Raw genomic sequence first — 25615 nt, forward strand, 5'->3', positions numbered from 1 at the left:
TTACCATTTTGAATAGCCGCTATACACACACAATCTCTGTGCACTGTGTAAACAATGAGTGTCGTATACATGCGACAGATCGCTTCCGGCGTTTGCGTATTCTACGCCAGAGCGCGTGCTCATTTGACGTGACTGATGCCAAACTCGTGCACATGACAGATGGACGTGGCTGTGTATCAAAGGTAAAAAATGATATAAATACTGTTCAGTTTCTCACAAAAACCGATCGTTTCGTGTCTTAAGACATCAATGTATCATCACGAGCCGCGGGGTGTAATTTGGATTTGTCTGTGCATGTTTTTGTTTACTTTTAAAGGTCTGGTGCCCATCCAGGTCAATGATAAGGCTGGCAGACTGCACCGGTTTTCGTTAAAAATCTTCGTTTGTGTTTTTATGAGGAAACAAAGTAACCTACATCTTGGATGCATTGGGGGTAAGCAGATAAACATCAAATTTTCATTTTTGGGTGAACTATCCCTTTAAAAACCTATTTTTTGCTTTGCCATTATGGAGTAGGGAGTGTATATTGATGTGAGAAAAAAGTAATTTAAAGTAGTTTAACATAAGGCAGCAACATAACAAAATGTGAAAAAATGAAGGGGTATGAATAATTTCGCAAGGCACTGTATACAGCAAGTAATTTAGTTAACTACCAATAACAAATGGAAGCTTATTGTAAAGTGTCACATCAATTTTATCATACAGGGACTGCAAATGACTTTAATTTTGCTTTAGTTAAACACCCCATCTGGTTTCATTTATAACTGTCTACAGAGAATGACTTTAACCTTCTTCACCGAACAGAATGAAACTGCTGAACTGAATGAATGCATTTAATTACTACATAAGGTTGAAGTTACCTGCTGCCCACTGCCTCTCCTGGGAAGTGCACACTTTTGAAGACCAGGGCAAAAGCTCCTTCCTAAAGAAGAGAAGACATGTGTTTTCACATCACTCTCATTAATCATGACCTTTAAAGTGTCCGTCGTCAGGGTGACAGAAAAGGTGTTTACCAGTTGCCGGGTGACTTGCTCCACGAGGGTGGCGAAGGTGATGTCATCGCTCTCCCGGTTATCATACATGTACTTCACTAGCTTAGCGATGGTCTCTGTGTCTGTCTCAGACTCAAACTCATAGCCTTTACTCTCCTGTACACATACAAACACAAATGGTCAAAATAGAGACACACTTTGGTTGGTTGGTTGGATGAATGCATGCAGAGGTGATGTTTTACTTGCCAGAAACTTCTTCAGGTCTTTGTAGTTGGTGATGATTCCATTATGGATGACAATAAACTCTGCAAGCAAATAAAATGTAAAATAAAACATAATTTCTTTTCAACATATTTTTTCACTGTTAGGACAACAGGTGAAACTAAATATGTGTTATGAAAAGTAGGTTGCTGTAACTGACCGTTGTTCTTGTCAGATCTTTGCGGGTGGCTGTTGACCGGGCTGGGGACGCCATGAGTGGCCCATCGAGTGTGAGCGATTCCCAGGTGCACATCAAACTCTACATCAAGATCAACATCCTGCTGCTCTGTGGAACAGATGTTCAAACACAAACTGTTAATACCATATTTCAAATACACGACACAATCACACTGAGGCTAGAAAATAGAAATACACTTTATACAAGTAAACAAATGTACTTGGCCAATGCATTTCAAGCGTGCAATGTATCAAAGATAGATAAAAGGAAACAAATTGTGTTTATAAAGCATTTGGCCAATGCACTTCAAGCGTGCAACATATCAAAGATAAATAAAAGAAAAAAAAATTGTGTTTACAAAACGTGGCAGTTCTTTGAAATGTAGTATTTGTCTTGGTTTCACAAAACATTTATATTATTTTCAAGAAAAGATTTATTTAATTGTTCTGAAAAAAATACCCTACACTTTCATACGGTACCCGACTAAAATACTGAACTGAAACTACCACAAAAAACAGAGAACAACATGAAAAATGTTTATTTTTGTTATTAATAATAAAAACATAGATACAAGTAACAAAGGACAAATACATTAAATATGTTTTAATTCTTTGCAAATTCCATTTTATTTTTTCCAAATTCTTTTTTTTTTTTTTTGCGTTTCAATTTTATTAGACTATTCGGTTACATTAAAAAATATCAAAAAGCATGTCTAAATAATTGAAATCATGAAACTTACACAACAGCAATTTAATAAAAGTTTAACAAAAGTTACATTTTAAAGGCCCTTTGAAATACATTATTATTTTTATTCAATTCTGTTTAATTTTTTCCAAATTTTGCTTTTTTCCGTTTTAATTTTTCTAGACTCTATTTGGTTACATCAAAAAATATTAATCAAAAAGCACGTCTAAAGTAATTACAATCATGAAACTTACACAACAGCAATTTATTAAAAGTTTAACAAAAGTTACATTTTAAATTCCCTTTGAAATACATTATTATTTTTATTCAATTTCATTTTTTTTTTACCTAATTCCGCTTTTTCCATTTTAATTTTTCTAGACTCTATGTGGTTACATTAAAAAAAATATTAATCAAAAAGCATGTCTAAATAATTGAAATCATGAAACTTACACAACAGCAATTCATTAAAAGTTTAACAAAAGTTACACTTTAAATTCCCTTTGAAATACATTTAATTTTTTTTATTCAATTCTTTTTAATTTTTTCCAAATTCTGCTTTTTTCCGTTTTTATTTTTCTAGACCCCATTTAGTTACATTAAAAAATATTAATCAAAAACCATGTCTAAATAACTGAAATCAAGAAACTTACACAACAGCAATTTATTAAGCTTAACAAAAGTTACATTTTAAAGGCCCTTTGAAATACATTATTATTTTTATTCAATTCCGTTTAATTTTTTTCCAAATTCCGCTATTTCCGTTTTAATTTTTCTAGACTCTATTTGGTTACATTAAAAAATATTAATCTAAAACCATGTCTAAAGTAAAGTAATTACAATCATGAAACTTACACAACAGCAATTTATTAAGTTTAACAAAAGTTACATTTTAAAGGCCCTTCAAAATACATTTTCTTATTTTTATTCAATTCTGTTTTATTTTTTCCAAATTCAGCTTTTTTCCGTTTTAATTTTTCTAGACTCTATTTGGTTACATTAAAAAATATTAATCAAAAAGCATGTCTAAATAATTGAAATCATGAAACTTACACAACAGCAATTCATTAAAAGTTTAACAAAAGTTACACTTTAAATTCCCTTTGAAATACATTTAATTTTTTTTATTCAATTCTTTTTAATTTTTTCCAAATTCTGCTTTTTTCCGTTTTTATTTTTCTAGACCCCATTTAGTTACATTAAAAAATATTAATCAAAAACCATGTCTAAATAACTGAAATCAAGAAACTTACACAACAGCAATTTATTAAGCTTAACAAAAGTTACATTTTAAAGGCCCTTTGAAATACATTATTATTTTTATTCAATTCCGTTTAATTTTTTCCAAATTCCGCTATTTCCGTTTTTTTTCTCTAGACTCTATTTGGTTACATTAAAAAATATTAATCAAAAACCATGTCTAAAGTAATTACAATCATGAAACTTACACAACAGCAATTTATTAAGTTTAACAAAAGTTACATTTTAAAGGCCCTTCAAAATACATTTTCTTATTTTTATTCAATTCTGTTTTATTTTTTCCAAATTCAGCTTTTTTCCGTTTTAATTTTTCTAGACTCTATTTGGTTACATTAAAAAATATTAATCAAAAAGCATGTCTAAATAATTGAAATCATGAAACTTACACGACAGCAATTTATTAAAAGTTTAACAAAAGTTACATTTTAAATTCCCTTTGAAATACATTTTATTATTTTTATCAAATTCAGTTTCAAGTTCATCAAAAGCATATCTAATTATTTTCATAAAGCCTAATTAGATTTTATGAAGAATTAATTTATCATATTTATTTCTTTTGTTTATTAGAAACACTGTTGTGTATTTACAGTCTTTCTGGTAAATATTTTTTGTGGTAAATATTCCATAAATACTGTTTTAATAACATCTGTATTGGTAGTAGTAGCACTGTCATTACAAGTAATATTTCTGTCAGATCAAACCATACATTTATTTTGATGGGTTGCTGTGAAGACCTTTACGTTTCTGTTTGTATATGATATGAGGGTGTTATTATACAGTAAATTCCGGTTTTATGACTGGATCCCGCAAATCCATCTGCGTTTTCCGTTTTGCGGTAATCATAGGTCCCTAAATAAACAACACTCAAAAAAATGTATGTCAAAGTCCTGAAATAAAATACAAGCAACCTCAGTTTTTTAAGTTAGGAGCACTTAAAAATTAGCCTTCCCCTTATCTGACTCCTTAAAGTAATTTACAGGGGAATTTTGTTTTTACCTTTGTAATGCCATTTTTGGCAACTTTATTAAAAGTATATCATCTTTTATGTCTTTTTTTAAGCTTTTTAAAATGTCTAATTAAAACAACATAATAATAACAACAACAAATAGAACAACAATAAGTTACCAATCAAATTAAATCAGTATTAACAAAATGTATTTGTACTAAAGAGGTGGGACAGAAGAACACAAAAGTGGCTTGTAGGTGTATTTTCATGTCTAATGAGGCTCAGAGGTGGCATGCGTGCAGTCAAATTCATAAATTAATGTTGAGATTAAAGTTTTAAATATAAAACTTTTCATACAGAAATATTAACTGATTTAGATGATAACTGGAAAGACACTTTAAAAATTAAACTAAATTTGCCAGCAGGTGGCGGCAAGTTTATTTGATTTAATTACTGAATCATATCATTCATTTGATTTATTCAATTAGGAATAAAGCAAGTGACTGTTTTTACGAATGGGAAATTGAATCATTTCACTAGATTCGTTTAAAAACACACGTTCATTCATAAACAAAACACTGTTGTGTTTGGATGGTGATGAGCAGCGGCTCAGTTGTAATTTGTTTCAAACTATTTCTGACCACAAAATAGAGATATACCAGGCAATAGTTTTATAGTAAGACGATGTAAGTCACTTAAGGTTAAATTCTTGTTTATTTAACAGTTGTATTAAATCAATATCTCATTTATAAACTCCTATTATAATCAACAAACAAATAAATCTCTTATTTATACTCTCTCTACACTTTGTTTATGAAAGGTATTGTTTAATGAATATCGAGCGACCTACGCCATTTAGCACAGAAATGACGTTAATGCCATGATCATATGAATTTAAGACATGCTGCTCTGATTTAAGACCTTTTCAAGGCCTTAATTCACGGAAAAGCGATTTACGACTTTTTAAAGACCCGCGGAAACCCTGTTCGGGATAGTTCAATTTAGTCATCATTTATTCACCCTCAGGTTGTTCCAAACCTGCATGAATGTCTTCCTTCTGTTGAACACAAAAGAAGATACTATAACCCACATTCTTCAAAAGATCTTCTTTTGTGTTCAACCCTTTAATCAATTAAGTAGTCCATCAAGATTCTTTGCAAAAGTTTGATGTGACTCGAAAAGAGAAACTATAGTTTAGTAGTGTAGTTTGAACATATGTACACAAAAGTGTTTCTTCCAAAAATGTTGAGAATGATACACATACCTGCACTGCGTGATTTTCTCTGTGACGCATTTCGAAGCACATTAACGTAAATTCTATGTTTTATTGCAAGAAGTGTTCTCATACTGGCATATAATGTGTTTTGTGCCTAACACCATTACTTACTGTGGATTTCCTCATCCAGGGCTTTGACTTTTCCTGTTTGTTTGATCAAGTGGATGTTCTTGGAGTTGCTTTCCCATTCCTTACTGTTTCCTCCATCAATGCCCACACCAGCGGAGTCATAGCCACGGTACTCCAGTCGTTGCAGACCTTTGATAAGGACCTCAAGGATCTCACGGCGTGTGCGAGGCACGTGATAATTCAGATATGCAAAGATACCTTCAGAGAGAATAAGAAAGTGTTTTGTTATTATGGACAGTGTAATGAATAACTGTTTATTTGAAAATTCTAAAATGTATTCAAATTTGCCAGCATTCCAATTCACAAACTATCAATACTATACAAAATACAACATTAGATATAAAAGCTGTTATATAAGTTTTTAAGGTTACATATTTTTTAATTTAGATTTTTACAACTGAAAGCTGAATGAATTTGCATTCCTTTGATTGTTCGGATAGGACGATATTTGGCAGAGATACAACTTTTTGAAAATCTGGACTCTGAGGATGCAAAAAAAAAAAAAAAAAAATCTAAATATTGAGAAAAATCAACTTTAAAGTTGTCCAAAGTTCGACTTCCGGTGACGTCATGTTGCTAGCAGCAGCTTGAAGAACTTGCTCCGTTCATATACGAATATATTTCCTAACTAAACTACACAAAACTCGGCGAATCTTCACTCAGACAATATGGCATCATCCCTGAGAGGTAAGAGGTCGCAAAAACAGGACCAAGCTAAAGACAAAGGGGACAATTTGAAACAGATGACTCTGAAACAAGCATCGTGTTCACCTGCGGCGGATGCTAGCACGCACGATTCTGGGTCAAGAATATTGGAGGAACTCGAGAAAATGAGGAAAGACAATCAAGAAGGACACACGCAAACTCAGCTCTCCTTAACGAGACTAGAAACGGCCTTTAAGGGACTAAAAGATGAAGTGACAAATTTGGAAAAGAGAACCACGGAGGCGGAGGACCGCATTAGCGCTAACGAGGACACTGTGAAGCGCCATGAGCAGGCCGTCCGGCACCTGTTGCAGCGCGACATGCACCTGACTGTGCGCTGCGAGGACATGGAGAACAGACTACGGAGAAACAACCTGAGAATCTACCGTGTGCCAGAAGGAAGCGAGGGAAAAGATGTAAAACTTTTTGTACAAAAGCTGCTTAAATCTGCCCTTCAACTACCCTCAGAGATGAATATCAGCATCGAGAGAGCTCACAGAGCACTCACCGCCAGGTCTAAAAATCCAGATGCTGCTCCGCGATCCTTGATTGTAAAGTTTCTGGACTACTCCGTCAAAGAGACTATTCTAAGGAAAGCATGGGAGCAAAAAAAGTTCATCTGATGTTTGAGACTGATACCAGTTAGGAGAATTATAATAAACTGTTTTAACGCCGGACGGGGCGGGAGGAAAAGCGAGTGGAATTTCATCTTTCCACGGCTTGGCGTGCAACGGACTGCTCTGAGAGCCGGACACAGCGACGCAAAACGTTTAGTTTCGTTTTCCACAGAGGACCAGTCACCACCCTCTGCCCAGGGAACACCGGGGACTGGATTTTTCAGGTTTGATAACTGACTGATCCAGTCTGGTATGTGGAAGCCTATATTGTTTTGTTCACTTTTGTTGTTTTATGTTGTTAATGTTCTTCATGTCCTGAGATTGAAAATGGGCCAACTAATGCTAATATGTAAAAAACATTTTTCTTTGTGCTCCATGATGAATAAGTTCATAATACGAGATGAACAATCTAATTTGTGTTACTTATAATGTTAAAGGGCTGTGTAGCCCCATTAAGAGGAAAAAAGTACTTAACCAATTAAAGAAATTTAACTGTGCTATAGCTATGCTTCAGGAGACACATCTTTCAGAAAAGGAGCATTTGAAGCTGAGGAGGGAATGGGTTGACCAGCAATATAGCTCTTCATATCACAATGGGAGAAAGAGGGGTGTCACAATTCTTTTCAATAAATCTATTTATTTTTCTCATGAGAAAAATTTCTGTGATAAAGAGGGGCGGTATGTGATGGTAATTGGAAGTATAGGGGGCATTAAAATAACTTTGCTTAATTTATATGCTCCAAATGAGGACAACCCAAATTTTTTCAAGAAGATGGCATCATTGATAGCAGATAAAGCAGAAGGGATTATTCTGATTGGAGGAGACTTTAATTGTGTTTTGACTTGTCAGACAAGGATAATGGTGGCCTGAGGTTGCCTAACATAAAAATTTATTATTGGGCTGCCCAAATAAAAGCAATCGTGGCCTGGATCATTCGTGATCCAGAAACAATATGGGTCTCCATGGAGGAGGAGTCAATGCCTGGAATATCTCTATCGTGGCTCCCATTTATTGGTCTAGAGCAGTGTTTCTCAACGGGGGCGGTACCGCCCCCCAGGGGGCGTTGGGAGAGCCTCGGGGGGCGCTGAAAGCAATAATTTTGAAAGGGGGGCGCTGAGGTGGTTTTGGGGGGCGTTTGGTTAAGACGAGTTCAAACCGAATATGTTTGAGCTAAAACTTGCAGAAGAAAATGGTCTGCCACATCCTAATGCCATTTCTACACTGGATGCATCAAAGCGCACTTTCTGTATTCTATTTGTCGACTTGTCTGCAGCATAAGCGCGAGGAATGCGTTTACTGTAGCGCTCGCGCTCAGTTACTGAATGACTCATTATAACGGGAGCTACGTGCTTTAACGCAACTTGATGTGCCGTTCGCGGCCAGTGTAGCAGTATACGTTCGTATACGTTATTTCGTATTCGTAATCCTAAAAATTCGTCACGCACAGAAACCTTGCACACTGAGTCCGACGAAATAGAACGATGTTGTCCACTTACTCTCTTCTTAAAAAGAGAAACAGATACAGAGGAGTGAGGGGATACTTTTAAGGCGCACCTCCTTATTAATAAACTGCGGGATTATCCCGGGTGATTCAGAGTTTATTTCAGGATGTCAGTAATCGTTGATGCTTTGCTAGCATTACTGGAGCCACATAATATTAAGAAGACCACTAATTTTTGCGAACTCAGCGTACAAGGACCTTTACAGTGCTTTGTGCTGCGGGACAAAGTGAATGAACTTGACAGACGCAATTCTGGATTTTGGCGTTCGCTTGTACGGTGGCTCTGAACTGTCAAAACACCTCTCAAAATGCTTGCTACAGATGCGAAAAACGCAAAAAATCAAACCCGATCCGAAAAATTTGGAGGCAGTGTGCAAGTGTGATTAACATAACGTAAGGTATTTATTTTTTAACGTGCGAAAAATTCGGACTCAATGTGTGCAATGACCTTAAGTGTTAGCTGGCTGCTAGTTTACAACAATAGTCACGGTCAAGCATGAGATGCTTTTTCTTGTTTAGAAAAAAATAATAATATGAAAGCTTTTTGTTTGCCAAATGATTTAAATGCCAAATTTTTAAAGAATGTATTCAAAGCTCACAAATAACAGCCCAGCCTATTTTTTACTGCACGTTGCTTTTTTGCTCCTTGGGAAACTAATGATAATGATATTTCTTGCCCAGTCAAATCAAATATGTCATGAATGTCATTATAGGCCTATTTGAAATAAAAGTATGTACATGCTAATGTGGGCTGTTATATTTGGGTTTAGATAGGTTACATGCTTTTAAAATAGCCTAAATATTATAAATAAAATATACATTACTATTAAAAAAGGCAAATAAGATTTTTTAATGGATGAATGAACAAAGGTTGCATTTGTTTGTTTTAAAAAATATATATACCATTAAAAAAGCCTTTTTAATTGAATATATTTTAAATGTGTTTTCCTCTTATGCTAAGCTTCATTACTCTAGTTTTCAGTGTCACATGATCTTTCAGAAATCATGCTGAATTACAAAAAAATAAGAATATGTAATTTGATCTCTTTAACATTTATTAATTGACTGAAGTACAAAGAAACAAATTCCAATGTTTACACTGGCCAATATATTTTTGTTAATATAAACAAATTTTGAGCCACGATCTAGCTTTGCTTGCAAAGACTGAGAAGCTCCTTTTATACCCAAAGATGATCCCCTCACCTATTACCAATTCACCTGCCTCCTGTCAACTGTTTCAAAACAGTTTAGCTTATTCTATAAAAAGCTTTTCACTTTTATTTTTCTTCTGCCCCAATTGTTTTGGAGTGTGTTGCACTTTTGTGACTTTTCTTTTCTTTGTAATGTTGTCAATTAAATAAAAGTTAAATAGAATTAACAAATCATAGATGTTATCATTTTACAAAACGTCCCAACTTTTAGTGTTGTACTTAGTTTTCTTTAAGGTATTTGTAAGCAAACTTTTAAATATTCTAAAAATTGTGAAATATAGTAAAGTAGAGTTTACATTTCTTCCATTTGCATGTGTAAATGTGGTATTACCCACAAAATTAACCATGTCTACTATCTCAGAAAAAAGGGAATTCAATATATTCTCAAAAAGCAGGGTATTTTCCAAGGGATATTTTTTATTTTATTTTTTTACTGAAAGCTAATTGAAAATATCCAAACATAACACAGCAGTAAAAAGGGTGTTCAAGAGTTCCAGAAATGGAAGAACAAACTAAAATCACTTATGTAAAAATGTCCTTTTGGATATGTTCTAAACAGGAATTTTTATTTAGTCTTTTTTAAATTTGGGGCAATAAAGTATATCAGCATCACAAAAACACTAAAGCTGTAGCAATGAAAATCACCAATTTGCTAAAAACTGCAAATGAATGTTATTTTTTTATATATATGTATAATTTACTGTAAAAAAAAATGCTCAATTCAATGCATCCTTAAATTAATTTCGTAAAAATTGTAATGACCCCATACATTTGAATTGCTATAAATATAATCAGAATGAGCTTTATTGCCAGGTATGTTTGCACATACTAGGAATTTGTTTTTGTGACAGAGCTCCACAGTGCTACAGAAAGACAGTGACAAGACGATACATATTATAAAAAGAACAATATAGAGGTATACAAGACAGACAATGTGCAAAAATAGCAAAGACATTTGAATGGAGTAAGTATGTGCTTTAAATAAATAACGGAAAAATGAATAAAGAATGTATAGTGTTGTATGTTCCACGATCAAGTGTTCATAATAACAGTCCTATTATAAACACAAAATACTAATAACAATCAATTTTAATATTCATTGAGGACAATTAGACTACGATTTATTTGATGGGGGGCGGTGAGGGACCTGAATAATGGGTAGGGGGGCGCTGGACCAAAAAAGGTTGAGAACCACTGGTCTAGAGACACAGAAGAAAATGAAGATCGAAAATGTATGGGTTAAAAATACTCTAAAAATCTGGAACCAGGTACAAAAACAATCAAGAGGATTGGTGGCCCTCTCGCGAGCCATGTCCATAAGCAGGAATATTGAATTTCTTCCATCTCTAACGGACAGGGGCTTTGATAAGTGGGCGGAGAAAAAGCTTGTCACTGTAAACCAACTCTTTGAGGGAAATGTAATGAAAACCTTCGCCCAACTAAGAAACAAATTTAATCTACCCTTAGGGGACCATTACAGATATTTACAAATAAGGGACTATTTAACAAAACATAAGGACTGGGATCAGCTCAGAAGAGAACCAACAAACATAGAAAAACATTTGATTCATCTGATTGAAAACAATGGTGTAATGAAAAAACAAGTGTCCTTAATTTGTTGCAAACTGATTATGGATATGTTAGATAATACCCAACATATAAAACAACAATGGGAAATGGAACTCAATGTGACATTGGATGATGATACTTGGGTGGGTGTTTGTTCTGGTTGCCATAAGGGGGTGGGGAGTCAAATGTGGAAGGAGTTTGACTGGAAGTCTAAAATCCGATTTTTCAGGACACCACTAAAGTCTTTCCGCTCTGGGAGTTGGGGCAGCGATAAAAATCAGACAGTTATATTCAATGGAACAGTTGACAGCACAACTACAGCTGAAGACTCACATCTTTGAAAGAAGATGGGGACCAGTTCAAAGCCTTGTTGGATAGGCCATTTATGTCTCTTTTATGTTTGTATTTTTGATTGAAGTTTGTCTATTTATTTTTATTTTTTCCTCAGATCTTTATTGTAACCATATATATCTTTATTTGTGAGCTCGGGCCCAATCTCAGGACTGTTGTTATTGTTTGTATTTATGTTGACTGTTGTCAATAAAAGTTCAAAAAAAAAAAAGTTGTCCAAAGTTCTTGGCAATACATGTTACCACTAAAAAATTAGGTTTTGATATATTTATGGTAGGAAATTTACAAAAAAATCTTCATGAAACAGGACCTTTACTTAATATCCTAATGATTTTTGGCATAAAAGAAATATCGATCATTTTTAATCATACAATGCATTTTTGGCTATTGCTACTGACTGGTTTTGTGGGTCACATATAGTCCTTCTATTATAAAAAAATATATACTAAGACCATTAGATAATTAATTATGAACAAACATGAAGTATGAATAAAGAATAGCATATTTTTTCAATGCATATACACCAACTTATAAAATTTTAATTATGTGCATCCAATTATTTATATATTTAAGGTAATATATACTCAAATTCACAAACACATTTTAATACTTAAAAAAAAAACATTTTTCAAAAAGGACAGGAGATTTCCAAAACTAATGCTAAAGTCAAACCAAAAATTATTCAGACATCAGAATTTTTTATTTTACTAGTGGGTGCAGGACACTAGTTCATTTACGTAAGTGATGATAGCAAAATAAAGTGAACTGTGACACATTATACCTCAGAATTATTCATACAGTGGACTACCAGTAAAATTGATAAAAATTTGGGACCAAAAATTGGATTTGACACTTTGACCTGACCATGTTTTGTTTTATTAAAGTTATCTGACTGACATTATCAAGATCGATTTGTTCTGACACAGTTTAACTCTTTATATGTTTAAGTCTAATATTTTATTATCATTTACTAAACTATAGTGAATAAACTGTGATAATGTGAGAAATGTCGAAGGTGTCTAAATAAACTTTGGTTTGACTGTAGCCCCTGCTGAATAAGCACAGCTATCAGTCTCTTTTAAAATGGCAATATATTGGTTTAATAATTAGTAAGGCCAAAGAATTTGGACACACTTTCACTCTTATATTAGGATTTTTGTTGTGCATTATAGGAATATGGTAAATTAAGATTTATCTGGCAATAATTCAAAGTGTATTTGTGTGTGTGTGTGTGTGTGTGTGTGTGTGTCTTTTGTTCACTTTTCATTAAGATGCAGATAAGAACATACATATATAGCTTTCCTCAGCACAACTTACTTTGCGGAAAGATGACTGTACATCTATGATCCATGCAAAAATACAGCACATATCTTTCATAGCCCCAAAAAGCAAAACTTCACTTAAAAGGCGTGTCTGGAAACTGTTAATTACATAGTAATTACAGTATTAACATGCATTTAGGATGTATTTTAAGATCTATTTTCCAAATGCATGTTAATTATCGCATTATGCATGATTTAATGGACATTTCATTTCCTTGTAGTTTTCATTTGAAGTAGAACTCAAAACAACAGACTCCTCTCTTACAATCCATTGCGAAACTGTTTTCAGATCTTCCTCTGATCAGAAATTGATTAAAAACAAAAAACTATTATACCCTATGTATGTCACAATACAGAATAATAGATTTGATGCTATTTCATTTCAATGTGGCTTTAAAGCACAACGAACAAATTCAATAGATAAATTGTAGCTAAAATTTCCATACAATTTGCATTTGCGCAATAAAAATACCCAACATATTTCAGTGTGTAAGTCTTTGTCAGGGTTTGAATACAAATAGAAATCATCAGTATGAAAGCCCTTGCTATGCCTGCAGCGTTTATAAAAACAGAACAGGAAACAATCAGTAAAGAAAGCGCAAGACAGCCCTGATGATGCCCTGATGATGCCCTGATGACGCCCTGATGACGCCCTGATGACGCCCTGATGACGCCCTGATGACGTAACAGTTAGATAAATGGTTAACAAAAGCAAAGACTGTTGTCAAGTCTGATAAGAAAGTATTCTGGTAAAACAGACTCAACCGGTTTGACATCTTTAAGTAAACACTAAGGAAGGATATGCACTAGGAAGCTGCTGTTTTTTCACATTGCCGCAAACAAGAAAGAGCTACTACGGATGCCATTAAGAAAATTAAGAAGCCTAATGGAAAGTAACATCCATCTGAGTGGAAATACACATAGTCAGAACAAAATCGATGATAGGGAGGAAATCAATCAGCTCAGCAAAAACTGAACAGATCAGGAAAGTGAAAATAAAGAAAACTCTGAATGAAATGTTTGCATCTTCATGAGGGAATAAAACCACAAGTACAGCACTATGAAAGGATAGAAACGTCACAGAAGCACCATTCAGGAATCTGGCTGCGGGCACTGCATGCTCATATATATATGTGTGTGTGTGTGTGTGTGTGTGTGTGTGTGTGTGTGTGTGTGTGTGTGTGTGTGTGTGTGTGTGTGTGTGTGTGTGTGTTAGGTAGTCAAACAAGGCTCTGCTTTATTAGACAGATGACTCGCTAAAATGAATGAAGGATAGATTGTGAATATGGTTTCATCACCCCACCTCCTCAAAAAACAAACCTGAGCCTAAGTCTATTTAAAAAGACGTCCTTTAAACACAGATGTACAAGAACGTTCAGCAATCAGGGATTGGTTTTTGTTTGTTTGTTCGTTTGTTTTTGAAAGCTCAACAAAACTGCATTTGATAGTAGAAAAATAGCAATGTTATTAAATATTATTACAACTCAAAATAGGCGTTTTCTATTTTGAATAGATTTTAAAATGTATATTAAGACTAGGGATGGGCATTTTAAGCAAAAATACTATTCGATAATTGCAGGGTATTATTCGATTATTATTCGAAAATCGCACCCCTCCCGTGTATGCACGCACATACATAAACAGAGAGAGGACACGAGACCATTCACGCTTTCAGTGTGTATGATAACAAACTGTTTAATTCATTTGAGAATCTGTCTTAACATAAGCCATTAAATGGTTGTAATGTATGATTGCTGAAATATTAATATAATAAATAAACATAAACGAATTATGGCACTTATTAACGTAACAGTCCATCGATTAGCATTCAGCTGCTCATAAGCCAAGACATTTCTGTTTTAAAAATGAGCATGAACATTCATAGCATTAAAAAAAATGCTGGGGATAGTTCGTTAGAGTTTTCCCTCGTTCCCACGCTTTCCTTTGATTTTAAATGGCTTTAAATAGACCGTGAGCATTTTACTTTCGATTTAGCGTCAATTCGGTGTCAATTAATTGAATGGACATCAACAAAACAGTACGACAAAATTATTTAGTCTATATCAAACATAGAACTATTCATTTATTAACAAAAATAAAATAACTGTTACATAAGCAAACACGGTGGAACCTAATAAATAAACGAATGTTCTTCCAGTGAGCTTCCAAAAATCACCTTTTAGATAAACGGCAGCAGTCAAATTATTTTTAAAACAGACACTTTTGCATTTCGTTTAAAAACTAAATCTTTTGCCAACATATTGCCTTTATCACCTCACTCGACTTGCACTCCTCATGTGATGAAATCAGACTCCTGCCCCAGATGCGACTTAGACTGCATTGAGCAGCCGCGTTCAGTTCTCAATTGTACTGTTTGTTCTCTAACTGAACTAAATGATTTTTATTAGTAAAAATAAAATAATCAAAACGACGGCGGGGCTGGTGCCGTGGTGGGCAAGTGACAGCAGGAAGCATTTCAGAATCACTAAAACATTGCTGTGCAACAAGATGGTTAGTCAAGTTATCCCGTTCCGTCGTGCAAAACCACATGACTTTTTTAAAGCGCATTTATTCTGTTAAAGTTTTCTTATTGTAGTTTATGCACATTTTTTCTTATCGGACAAAAAGTATATCCTACTTATTTGTGCACATACGTTTTATGCGCATTTTTTCAATTCATGCGCATCTTCACGTTTCCATTCAGAGTTTTGTTTGAGATATTCCGGCCGCAGAGAACAGCCTTTGCATTGCAGTGGTTCACCTATGATAAACAAGCCTCGCACGGCAGAGTTTGCACTGCACTTCATTCTCATTCATTTTATTAGAATTAGAAATCTTGTTCTTCTGTTGTCCTTGACAGCTTTGAAGTGCGTTATTGGCGGCGCCACCCTCCCCCGCGCATCATCACCCAACACATGGGGAAATTAATAATCGCACAACCTATTCGATATTCGGTAATTAAATCAACTAATCGAATATTCGAAAATCGTGACCCATCCCTAATTAAGACCGACCTATAAAACTTTAATTATGTGCATCCAATTATTTATACATTTAAGGCAATATATACTAAAATTCACAAACATTTTAAAATGGAAAAAAAAAAAACATTAGTCAAATGTAATGCTACAGTCAAACCAAACATTATTCAGACACTATATCATTTGTGATATTTTTTTATTAGTGGGTGGAGGACACTACACTGTAAAAAAGATTTCACTATGTTCAACTTAAAAACCTAAGTTCAGCAGCTGCCTTAAAATTTGAAGTTAAATCAACTTAAAACTACAAGTCATTTTAACTTATTACAACAAAAATTAGTTGATTTAACTTGTGAGCTGATTTAACTTAAAATTTTAAGGCAGCTGCTGAACTTAAGGTTTTTATTTGTAACTGGTGAAAAGTTCGTTTATGTAAGTGTGGCTAGCAAAATATAGTAAACTGTGACATATTATACCCAAAAACTCTTCATACAGTGGACTGATAAACTAATAAAAAATTGGGACCAAAAATTCGATTTGACACTTTGACCTGACCATGTTTTCTATCAAAGCATCTGACATCAAGATGAATTTGTTCTAACACAGTTTAACCCTTTATATTTTTAAATCTAATATTTTATTACTATTTTCTAAACTATAGCGAATAAACTGTGACAATGTGAGAAATGTTGAAGGTGTCTGAATAAATTTTGGGTTGACTGTAGCTATTAAACTGCTGAATAAGCACAACTTTTAAAATGGCAAAAACAGCGATATAGTCAAATATTATTAAATATTATTACAACTCTAAATAGGTGTCTTCTATTTTAATATATTTTAAAATGTATATTAACACCAACCTATAAAACTTTAATTATGTGCATCCAATTATTTATATATTTAAGACAATATATACTCAATTCAAATACTCAAAACACATTTTAAAACGGAAAAAAAAAATACATTATTCAAAGAGGTCGGGAGATTTCCAAAACTAATGCTACAGTCAAACCAAAAATTATTCAGACACCAGATATAATTTTTTATATTTTTTTTACTAGTGGGTGAAGGACACTAGTTAATTTATGTAAGTGATGATAGCAAAACAAAGTAAACTGTGACATATTATACCCAAAAATTCTTCATACAGTGGACTACCAATAAAACTGCTAAAAATTTGGGACCAAAAATTGGATTTGACACTTTGACTCAACCATATTTTGTCACCTTTCTTTCAAAGTCATCTGACATTATCAAAATTAATTTGTTCTGACACAGTTTAACCCTTTATATTTTTAACTCTAATATTTTATTACCATTTTCTAAACTATAGCAAATAAACTGTGATAATGTGAGAAATGTTGAAGGTGTCTGAATAAATTTTGGTTTGGCGGCAGCTATTAAACTGCTGAATAAGCAGCACTTTTAAAATGGCAAAAACAGCGATATTGTCAAATATTATTAAATATTATTACAACTCGAACTAGGTGTTTTCTATTCTTAATATATTTTAAAATGTAATACATCCCTGTGACGACACACATGAATTTTCAGCATCGTTACTCCAGTTTTCAGTGTCACGTGATCCTTCAAAAATCATTTTAGTTTGGAGATTTGGTGCTCAAAAACATTTTATTATTATTATTAACAATGTAAAACAATTGTGCCGCTTAATATTTTTATTAAACAGTGTCTTTGATGAATAGAAAGCTCTAAGAAACAGAATACATTTAAACTAGAAATCTGTTTTATAAATGTATTTACTGTCACGTTTGATATATTTAATGCATCCTTGCTGAATATTATTATTAGTAGTATTTGTTTCGAAAAACTTTACTAATCCCTACTAATAAACGTCCAAAGAACACAAACTAATGCTTTTATAAAAGAAACATGTTATAAACATGTAACACTACATTTCCATTTACTTACTAATCTAGTTAATGGATGAAAAATGTATAACTTAGTTTTTAAAGACCATCTTTCACTCATTTCTCTGACTCATAGAATTAAACAGGATTTTGTAGCTGTACCTTTAATACTGCATCTAAATATTTAGAGCATGTCTACATTAAACGCTTCTTTTCCCAAAAAGAGCAAGGAAATGCTGTTTTCTATTTCTGACCTTGTAATAGCACATGCAATCCGAAACTTTAGTCTATAGATTACTTTGTGACGGCCAAAAAGAACAATGCCTGCCTTTCGTCAAGGTTGCGTCTGCTCCCTTTATTAACTCCTAAACATCTCGTTTATCTTAAGAAGAGGTCATACAGATTTGGCTTATCAGGAAGAGAAAAAAAACGTTGGGAAAAGAGCTTCCAGATGGTCATTCTGTCTCTCTCTCTATCTCTGCCAATGACAAAGGATATCTGAGCCTTCAATAGAGTTTTTAAAAGCACAGTATTTATCTGTAATTTCACTTGTTGTGTGTTTCCTTTTGACCTTGACATAAGCAGTCTGTGGCATTTACAAGCAAACCAAAGATGAATCAGAGGTGTGGTTGCTGTTAAATTAAGTTCTATGACCTGTTCCACTGGAAAGAGTGGTCTGATCATCTTCAAATACTGGAATTTATGATGGTTACTGAATAAACACTATGGTAACCAATATTTATCTTACCTAACACGATTAAACAGTGTGCTTTATCTCAAGCTCATAGAGATGTATGATCTGGATGGTTTGAATACAGAATATAAGTAACAAGAATCGTACAACAACCTCAATACATAACACTTTTACTAATATATATATATATATATATATATATATATATATATAAAATATGTTTAGGTCATACTTTTTACAAAACGTTTTTAGGATCACAAATTCGATTTGATGTCTAAAATGCTGTCTAGGTTAGCTAGGTAACGTTAGGTTTTAATACACAGCCTCTGTCCGATGCTAAATGCTAGTGGATTTTCCCTCCAACGGCTTTTCTGTTTCACTAATCCAGTCCGTGTGTCTTTATTCTATGGCGGTTGTAATGTAAGTAAACGGCATGTATATTATCAGTGTACATATGAAATAAAACGCAGTTTTCATTGCCTTACTCACCACACATGTCTCCGGTGCTGTTGCCAAGAGCTGTTTAGTTCCTCGTTCTGAATCGCTGTCATACAAAACCTGCCCACAATGTATTTAATTGGACAAGAAAAATTCACGCCTTGATCTGGACCACGCTGATTGGCTGAGACGGCTGTCAGTCATTTAGTTACCTGCCAACAGTGTCAGTTCAGACGTGGCAGCAGGATGCGCGTTCATGTGTCGCGGCCAAGTGATGTCAATTGCATCTTTTCTTTTCTCGTTTTTTTCAGCAAACCTTTGGCAAATATGTTTTAACGTTGTGTTTTTCAAATATAAATATATTGACTGACTCACGGAGCTCTAAAGGAGAATATTAGTTGGTCAGACAGTGAGGGACAGTCCATGGCTAACGATTTTCATATTTGATAGGCTACATACATTTCTAAGGCCTCTGAAGTATCAACATGATAAAAAAAAAACCCGCCACCTTCAATTTGTGGTCCTTTATTTATCAATAATGTAAACATTGGAATTACTTTTATACTGTTAGTAATATTTAATATGACCACATGCTGGACTGAACCAACTTGATTATCCATCCTTTTTAGAAAGTCAAACATATCAAATAAACCCAAAAATTAAGGAAAATGTATTTGTTCATCTCTCAGTCTTCATTATAATGCATTAAATTATAGGGAAGAATGGGGTAAGATAAGCCATTTTTTACGTGGTCCTCAAGATAAGGGAAAATGAGGCAGAAGGACAGTGAAAGTATCTAAAGTAATTTCAGGATGTTTCCTGTCATTTTTAATTATAAGAATGTATTTATTTATCTATAAAGTGTTGCTGTGGCTCAATTTGCCTCAAGTCAGGGGGTAAGATAGCCTACACCATCTGGGTGAAAACTGACCAACTGACTGATTCAAGCCCATGTGAAAAAGATAACTCTTAAAAACTGACTTAATAATCAAATTTCATTTTACAAACAGTTGTATTTCTTTTCTTAAAGCTAACTTAAACCAAAAGCCAATCAAAGGAAGTTTAATTTTTAATCTTTATTTGTTTGCATTTCTGACTGAACAGAGTTTGTTGAATAAAATTAAATAAAAACTGAATTAAAATTAAGAAATAAATGTCACTAAAACGAATAAATATTTTAGTCAAAGGATATTTGGCATGATACCTTTTCTGCAATGTCGAACCGGCTATTAGGGACTACAGGTGGAAAAATATGTATGATTATAATGTGATGAAAAGCATCTGGTTTTTATCAGAGAAGAATTTGGTGTATATGTAGCCTACATTATATCCCTATCAAATATACTACAAATAATATCTGTATATATGTTAAACCAATACCAGTTTTACTTCAGATATTTCAGTTCACTTCAGTGCCTTATGGTGGGGTATTTTAAAGTGCAGGCTCAACTTACCCCACAGCATTTGACTCACTTTGTCCCCTAGCTGGCATTTTTGAAAGAAAAATATGGCTTACCAATTCAGGCTATATTTAGCTAAATCACCTATATGCATCATAAATATTTGTTTTAATGAATTTGCAGAGGCTGTTTGTTATCCTGTTTGTGTATCCCTATTACACCCTCCCCCAGTTTCATAGACAAGGCTTAAGCCTAGTCCCAGACTAAAATGCATGTCTGGGCTGTTTAAACTGAAAGAGACTTGCACTGACTGATCTTAAAATATGTCTGATTTTTTTGTTTTGTCTCAAGATGCACACCAGTAATGTTTTTACCTAAGGAATATTTCTAAAAACGACATACATGTCCTAATTGAACAATGGCCTAATCCTGGTTTAACCTAAACCCTGTCCCTAAACCGGGCCCCTGTGTATTTTCCTGCGTCTTTGTGAAGTCTTGCTAGTGTCACTGCTGAACTTCAGAACTGTCTATTGTCTTTCTGCTCTATGGTTTTGCCTCCTGTACGTTTTCTGGATATTCCTGTTTGCTTGAGTTTCATGTCTTGTGTTTTGTGTCAAACTGTTTACACCGTGTTAATGACTTCTTGCCTGTTTATTGGACTATAGCTTTGGATTACCCTTTAAAGGGGTCCTATTATGCTCTTTTACAAAGTCTTTATTTTGTTTTGGGGGTGCACTAGAACATGCTCTCATGCTTGTTGTTTCAAAAAATGCATAATTTTTTTTTTTTTTACATAATTTACATTATTACAATGGCTTTATGCCCAGGCCGGCACAAATGGCTTGATTAGTTCTGGGTTCCACCTTCCGAAAAACCAAATGTTATTGGTTTGCAGTCCCACAATTAGCAAACAGCTTAGACAGCATTCAGTATAAAGTGATTCTTACATTTTAAATATGGGTATTTAAAGGAGGCTTTTACTGACCCTCCCAGAGCCATGTGATCGACTTGTTTTGGACTGATGGAGAGAAACACCAGTCTATGCCATTCTAAAGCTTGGGAGTGCCAGGATTATTATAATAAATGCTGCAAACGGTTCTGCAAACGCTGCACTGGCTCCCTATTAAACATCGCATCGTTTTTAAATTTTTGCTAATTACTTCTAAAGCCCTCAAGGGTTTAGCTCCTCAGTACACGAGCGAGCTCTTATCACATTGTAGTCCCTCACGTCCACTGCATTCTCAAAACTCTGGCAGTTTGGTAATACCTAGAATATCAAAATCAACTTTGTGCGGCAGATCATGTTCTTATTTAGCGCCTTAACTATGGAACAATCTACCTAACACTGTTCGGGAGGCAGACACACTCTCACTGCAAATAAAGCTTTTCTTACTTAGATTTTTTGTCTTGTTTCAAAATTAGGTGAGTTTCTGCTTAAAACAAGAAAAAATAATCTGCCAATGGTGTAAGAAAAATAATCTAGTTGTCTGCTTGAAATAAGATTTTTTTTTTCTTACCCCAGCATTGACAGATTGTTTTGCTTGTTTTAAGCAAAAACTCACCTAATTTTGACTTGCTTGTACAAAAAACAAGACAATAATTTTTACTTGTCTAGGAAATCCTTCCTGATTCAAGAATTTTTTAGATATTTTGGCTGGAAACAAGACCAAAAATCTAAGTAAGAAAAGCATTTTTTGCAGTGCTCTTGTTAAATCTAGATTTAAGACACGTCTTTAACCTGGCCTACACTTAACAAATTAACACATTTCTATAATCCAAATCTGTTAAAGGATTGTTAGGTTGCATTAATTAGGTCAGCCGGAACCAGGAACACTTTCCCATAACACCAGATGTACTTGTTGAATCGTAAGAAGAATGGCATCTATGCTAATATTAGTCTGTTTTGTTCTGATTCCGAGGTCAATAACCACCAGATCCAGTCTGTACCTAGATCAGATGATCACAACAGTCCCCCAGATCTAGTCCATACCCAGCCCAGATGGTGGATCAACACCTAGAGATGGCCTAGACAGCCCTGAATGTAGCACTCTTTCAGTGCTGATGGTTCTTCTTCATCTGCAGAAAGCAGACCTTCAGATGTGGAGACCAGTGGAGGTTGCACCTCTACCAGTGCTGTGGGTGTTTCTTCCTCTGTAGAGAGTGAGAAGATTGATCTGCTGGCTGAACTTCAGGCCGCAGCAGTTCTTGAAGGTTGGAAAAGTTCATTAAATTAACACTGTAAAATACAACTGTAAGTTGTAAACAAAGATTACTGGAGCATGTTTTATAATACCAATTCAATCATTCTACTTCAAAATTCCATGATTCATTCTTATAGCATTGTCCCTTGAGAAGATATATCTCAATAAGACCAGATGAAACTTTCAAACTATCTAAGCTAACAGAGTGTGTTAAAAATGTAAAGGATTGGATGACCTATAATTTTCTCCTACTAAATTGAAATAAGACAGAGATACTTATTGGACCAAAAACAGTACACAGAATCTCTTAGATTACAATTTGCATTTAGGCAGATGTACTGATACTTCCTCTACACTCAAAAATGTGGGTGTTATATTAGACAGTATCTTTTCTTTTGAATACCATATTGCAAAAACAGCATTCTTTTATCTTACAAACACTGGCAAACTATGGAACATTACCCGTTTCTGATGCAGAAAAGTTAGTTCATGCATTCATGACCTCTAAACTGGACCATTGTAATGCACTGCTGGGTGGTTGTTCTGCATCTTCAATAAACAAGCTACAGGTAGTCCAAAATGCAGCTGCCTTACCAGGTCAAGACAATGTGATCATATTACCCCAATTTTACAGTCTCTGCTCTAGCCACCTATTAAGTTTCTGTATAAGTTGTAAAATATTACTACTTATTTATAAGACCCTAAATGATTTAGCTCTAGTGTACCTAGTCTTATGTTTGGGCCGTTCGGCCTAATTTCTGAAGGGAAGGCATCATGTTTTGCTTCAGAATGTACAGTACATAATGGAATCCATGTTTCCCCTCAATGAACTGCAGCTCCCCAGAACCAGCAGCACTCATGCAGCCCCAGACCATGATGCTACCACCACCATGCTTGACTGTAGACAAGACACAATCCTCTTGGTACTCCTCACCAGGACATCGCCACACATGCTGGACACCATCTGAGCCAAACAAGTTTATCTTATAGTCTCATCAGACCACAGGACATGGTTTCAGTAATTCATGCTCTTGGACAGGTTGTCTTCAGCAAACTGTTTGCAGGCTTTCTTGTGAGCAAGCTTAAGTTGAGGCTTCCTTCTGGGACGACGCCTATGCAAACCGACTTGTTGCAGTGTGCGGCATATGGTCTGAGCACTGACAAGCTGACCTTCTACTTCTGCAACCTTTAAAGCAATGCTGGCACACTTATGCATCTGTTTTCTGAAGCCAGGTTCTGTACCTGACACACAGAACGAGTGCTCAACTTCGTTGATTGACCCTTGCAAGACCTGTTCCAAATGAAACCCATCTTGGAAAACCTCTGTATGATCCTGACCACTGTAGTGTAACCCAGTTTCAGGGTGTTACTGAACCTCTAATAGTCTTGGCCATCTTTGTGGAGAGCAACAATTCTAATTCTCAAATCCTCAGGGAGTTCTTTGTCATGAGATGCCATGTTGAACATCCAGTGGTCAGTATGAGAGAATTGTACTTAAAGCACCTAGTTTGAACTGCTCTAATACAAGATACACAAGTTTGTGTGGTCCTGTCAAGCAGAAAAAGCATAGACATGATGAATAGGACATGTGGCTTTGCATGGTTAAACAACATACTGCTGTTATCACTTAGGGTGTACTCACTTTTGTTGCCAGCTATTTATAATCTCTCCTACTGACCACTGGATGTTCAACATGGCATCTCATGGCAAAGAACTCTCTGAGGATTTGAGAATTAGAATTGTTGCTCTCCACAAAGATGGCCAAGGCTATTAGAGGTTCATTAACACCCTGAAACCGAGTTACACTACAGTGGTCAGGGTCATACAGAGGTTTTCAAGATGGGTTCCATTCGGAACAGGCCTCCCAAGGGTTGATCAACGAAGTTCAGCACTCGTTCTGTGCGTCAGGTGCAGAACCTGGCTTCAAAAAACATATGCATCAGTGCTGCCAGCATTGCTTTAAAGGTTGCAGTAGAAGGTCAGCTTGTCAGTGCTCAGACCATGCAACAAGTCAGTTTGCAAAGACGTCGTCCCAGAAGGAAGCCTCATCTGAAGCTGGCTCACAAGAAAGCCCGCAAACAGTTTGCTGAAGACAACCTGTCCAAGAGCATGAATTACTGGAACCATGTCCTGTGGTCTGACGAGACTATAAGATAAACTTATTTGGCTCAGATGGTGTCCAGCATGTGTGGCGATGCCCTGGTGAGGAGTACCAAGAGGATTGTGTCTTGTCTACAGTCAAGCATGGTGGGGCTGCATGAGTGCTGCTGGTTCTGGGGAGCTGCAGTTCATTGAGGGAAACATGGATTCATTATGTACTGTACATTCTGAAGCAGAACACGATGCCTTCCCTTCAGAAACTAGACCGAACAGCAGTTTTCCCACATGATAATGATCCCAAACACACCTCCAAGATGACAACTGCCTTGCTGAGGAAGCTGAAGCTGAAGGTGATGGGGTGGCCAAGTATATCTCCAGACCTGAACCCTATTAAGCACCTGTGAAACATCTTCAAGCATAAGGTGTAGAAGCACCATGTGTCTAACGTCCAGCAGCTCCATGAGGAGTAGAAAAGGATCCCAGCAACAACCTGTGCAACTCTGGTCAATTCCTTACCCAGGATGATTAAGGCAGTGCCAGATAACAATGGTGCTACTCACTCACACTCAATTTTGTTGCCAGCTATTTTGACAATAATGGCTGTATGTTGAGTTATTTTCAGAGAATTAGAATTGTTAGACAAAACTCCATTGACAGTTTTAGATACCACACAAAACCAATGTCTTCTAATGGAATCTCATAAGAGTCTGGATCCAGACTCAGTTCAGTTTAACATTTTAGCACAGAAGGACATCAGAATGGTATTACACAAGGATATCCCTGAATACACTTTGAATTCATGGACCTGATGAGTCAAGTGAAAGTTGCTTACGGCCATACCACCCTGAGCACGCCCGATAGTGGTACGATCCAGGAAGTGAGTGAATTCAGTGCCGAAAACAGACGGGAAGTTTTGTTGATAGAATA

At 35.0% G+C, this 25615-nt stretch overlaps 1 protein-coding gene across 1 annotated transcript in view; it reads right to left on the reverse strand.

The window, feature by feature from the left end:
• The window catches only part of gfpt1 (glutamine--fructose-6-phosphate transaminase 1), a 55457-nt gene extending 36361 nt beyond the window's left edge, over positions 1-19096 (reverse strand). The window contains exons 1-6 of the mRNA XM_073818724.1: positions 19039-19096; positions 5709-5924; positions 1414-1539; positions 1239-1297; positions 1014-1148; positions 861-922 (exon numbers count right to left, since the gene is read on the reverse strand). Coding sequence (XP_073674825.1) covers positions 861-922; positions 1014-1148; positions 1239-1297; positions 1414-1539; positions 5709-5924; positions 19039-19045 — 605 coding nt within the window. The 5' untranslated portion in view covers positions 19046-19096. The remainder of the gene's footprint in view (positions 1-860; positions 923-1013; positions 1149-1238; positions 1298-1413; positions 1540-5708; positions 5925-19038) is intronic.
• Between the last annotated feature and the right edge of the window lie 6519 nt (positions 19097-25615).

The sequence above is a fragment of the Garra rufa genome, chromosome 15 (genome assembly GCF_049309525.1).
Source record: "Garra rufa chromosome 15, GarRuf1.0, whole genome shotgun sequence".
Classification (NCBI taxonomy): Eukaryota; Metazoa; Chordata; class Actinopteri; order Cypriniformes; family Cyprinidae; genus Garra; species Garra rufa.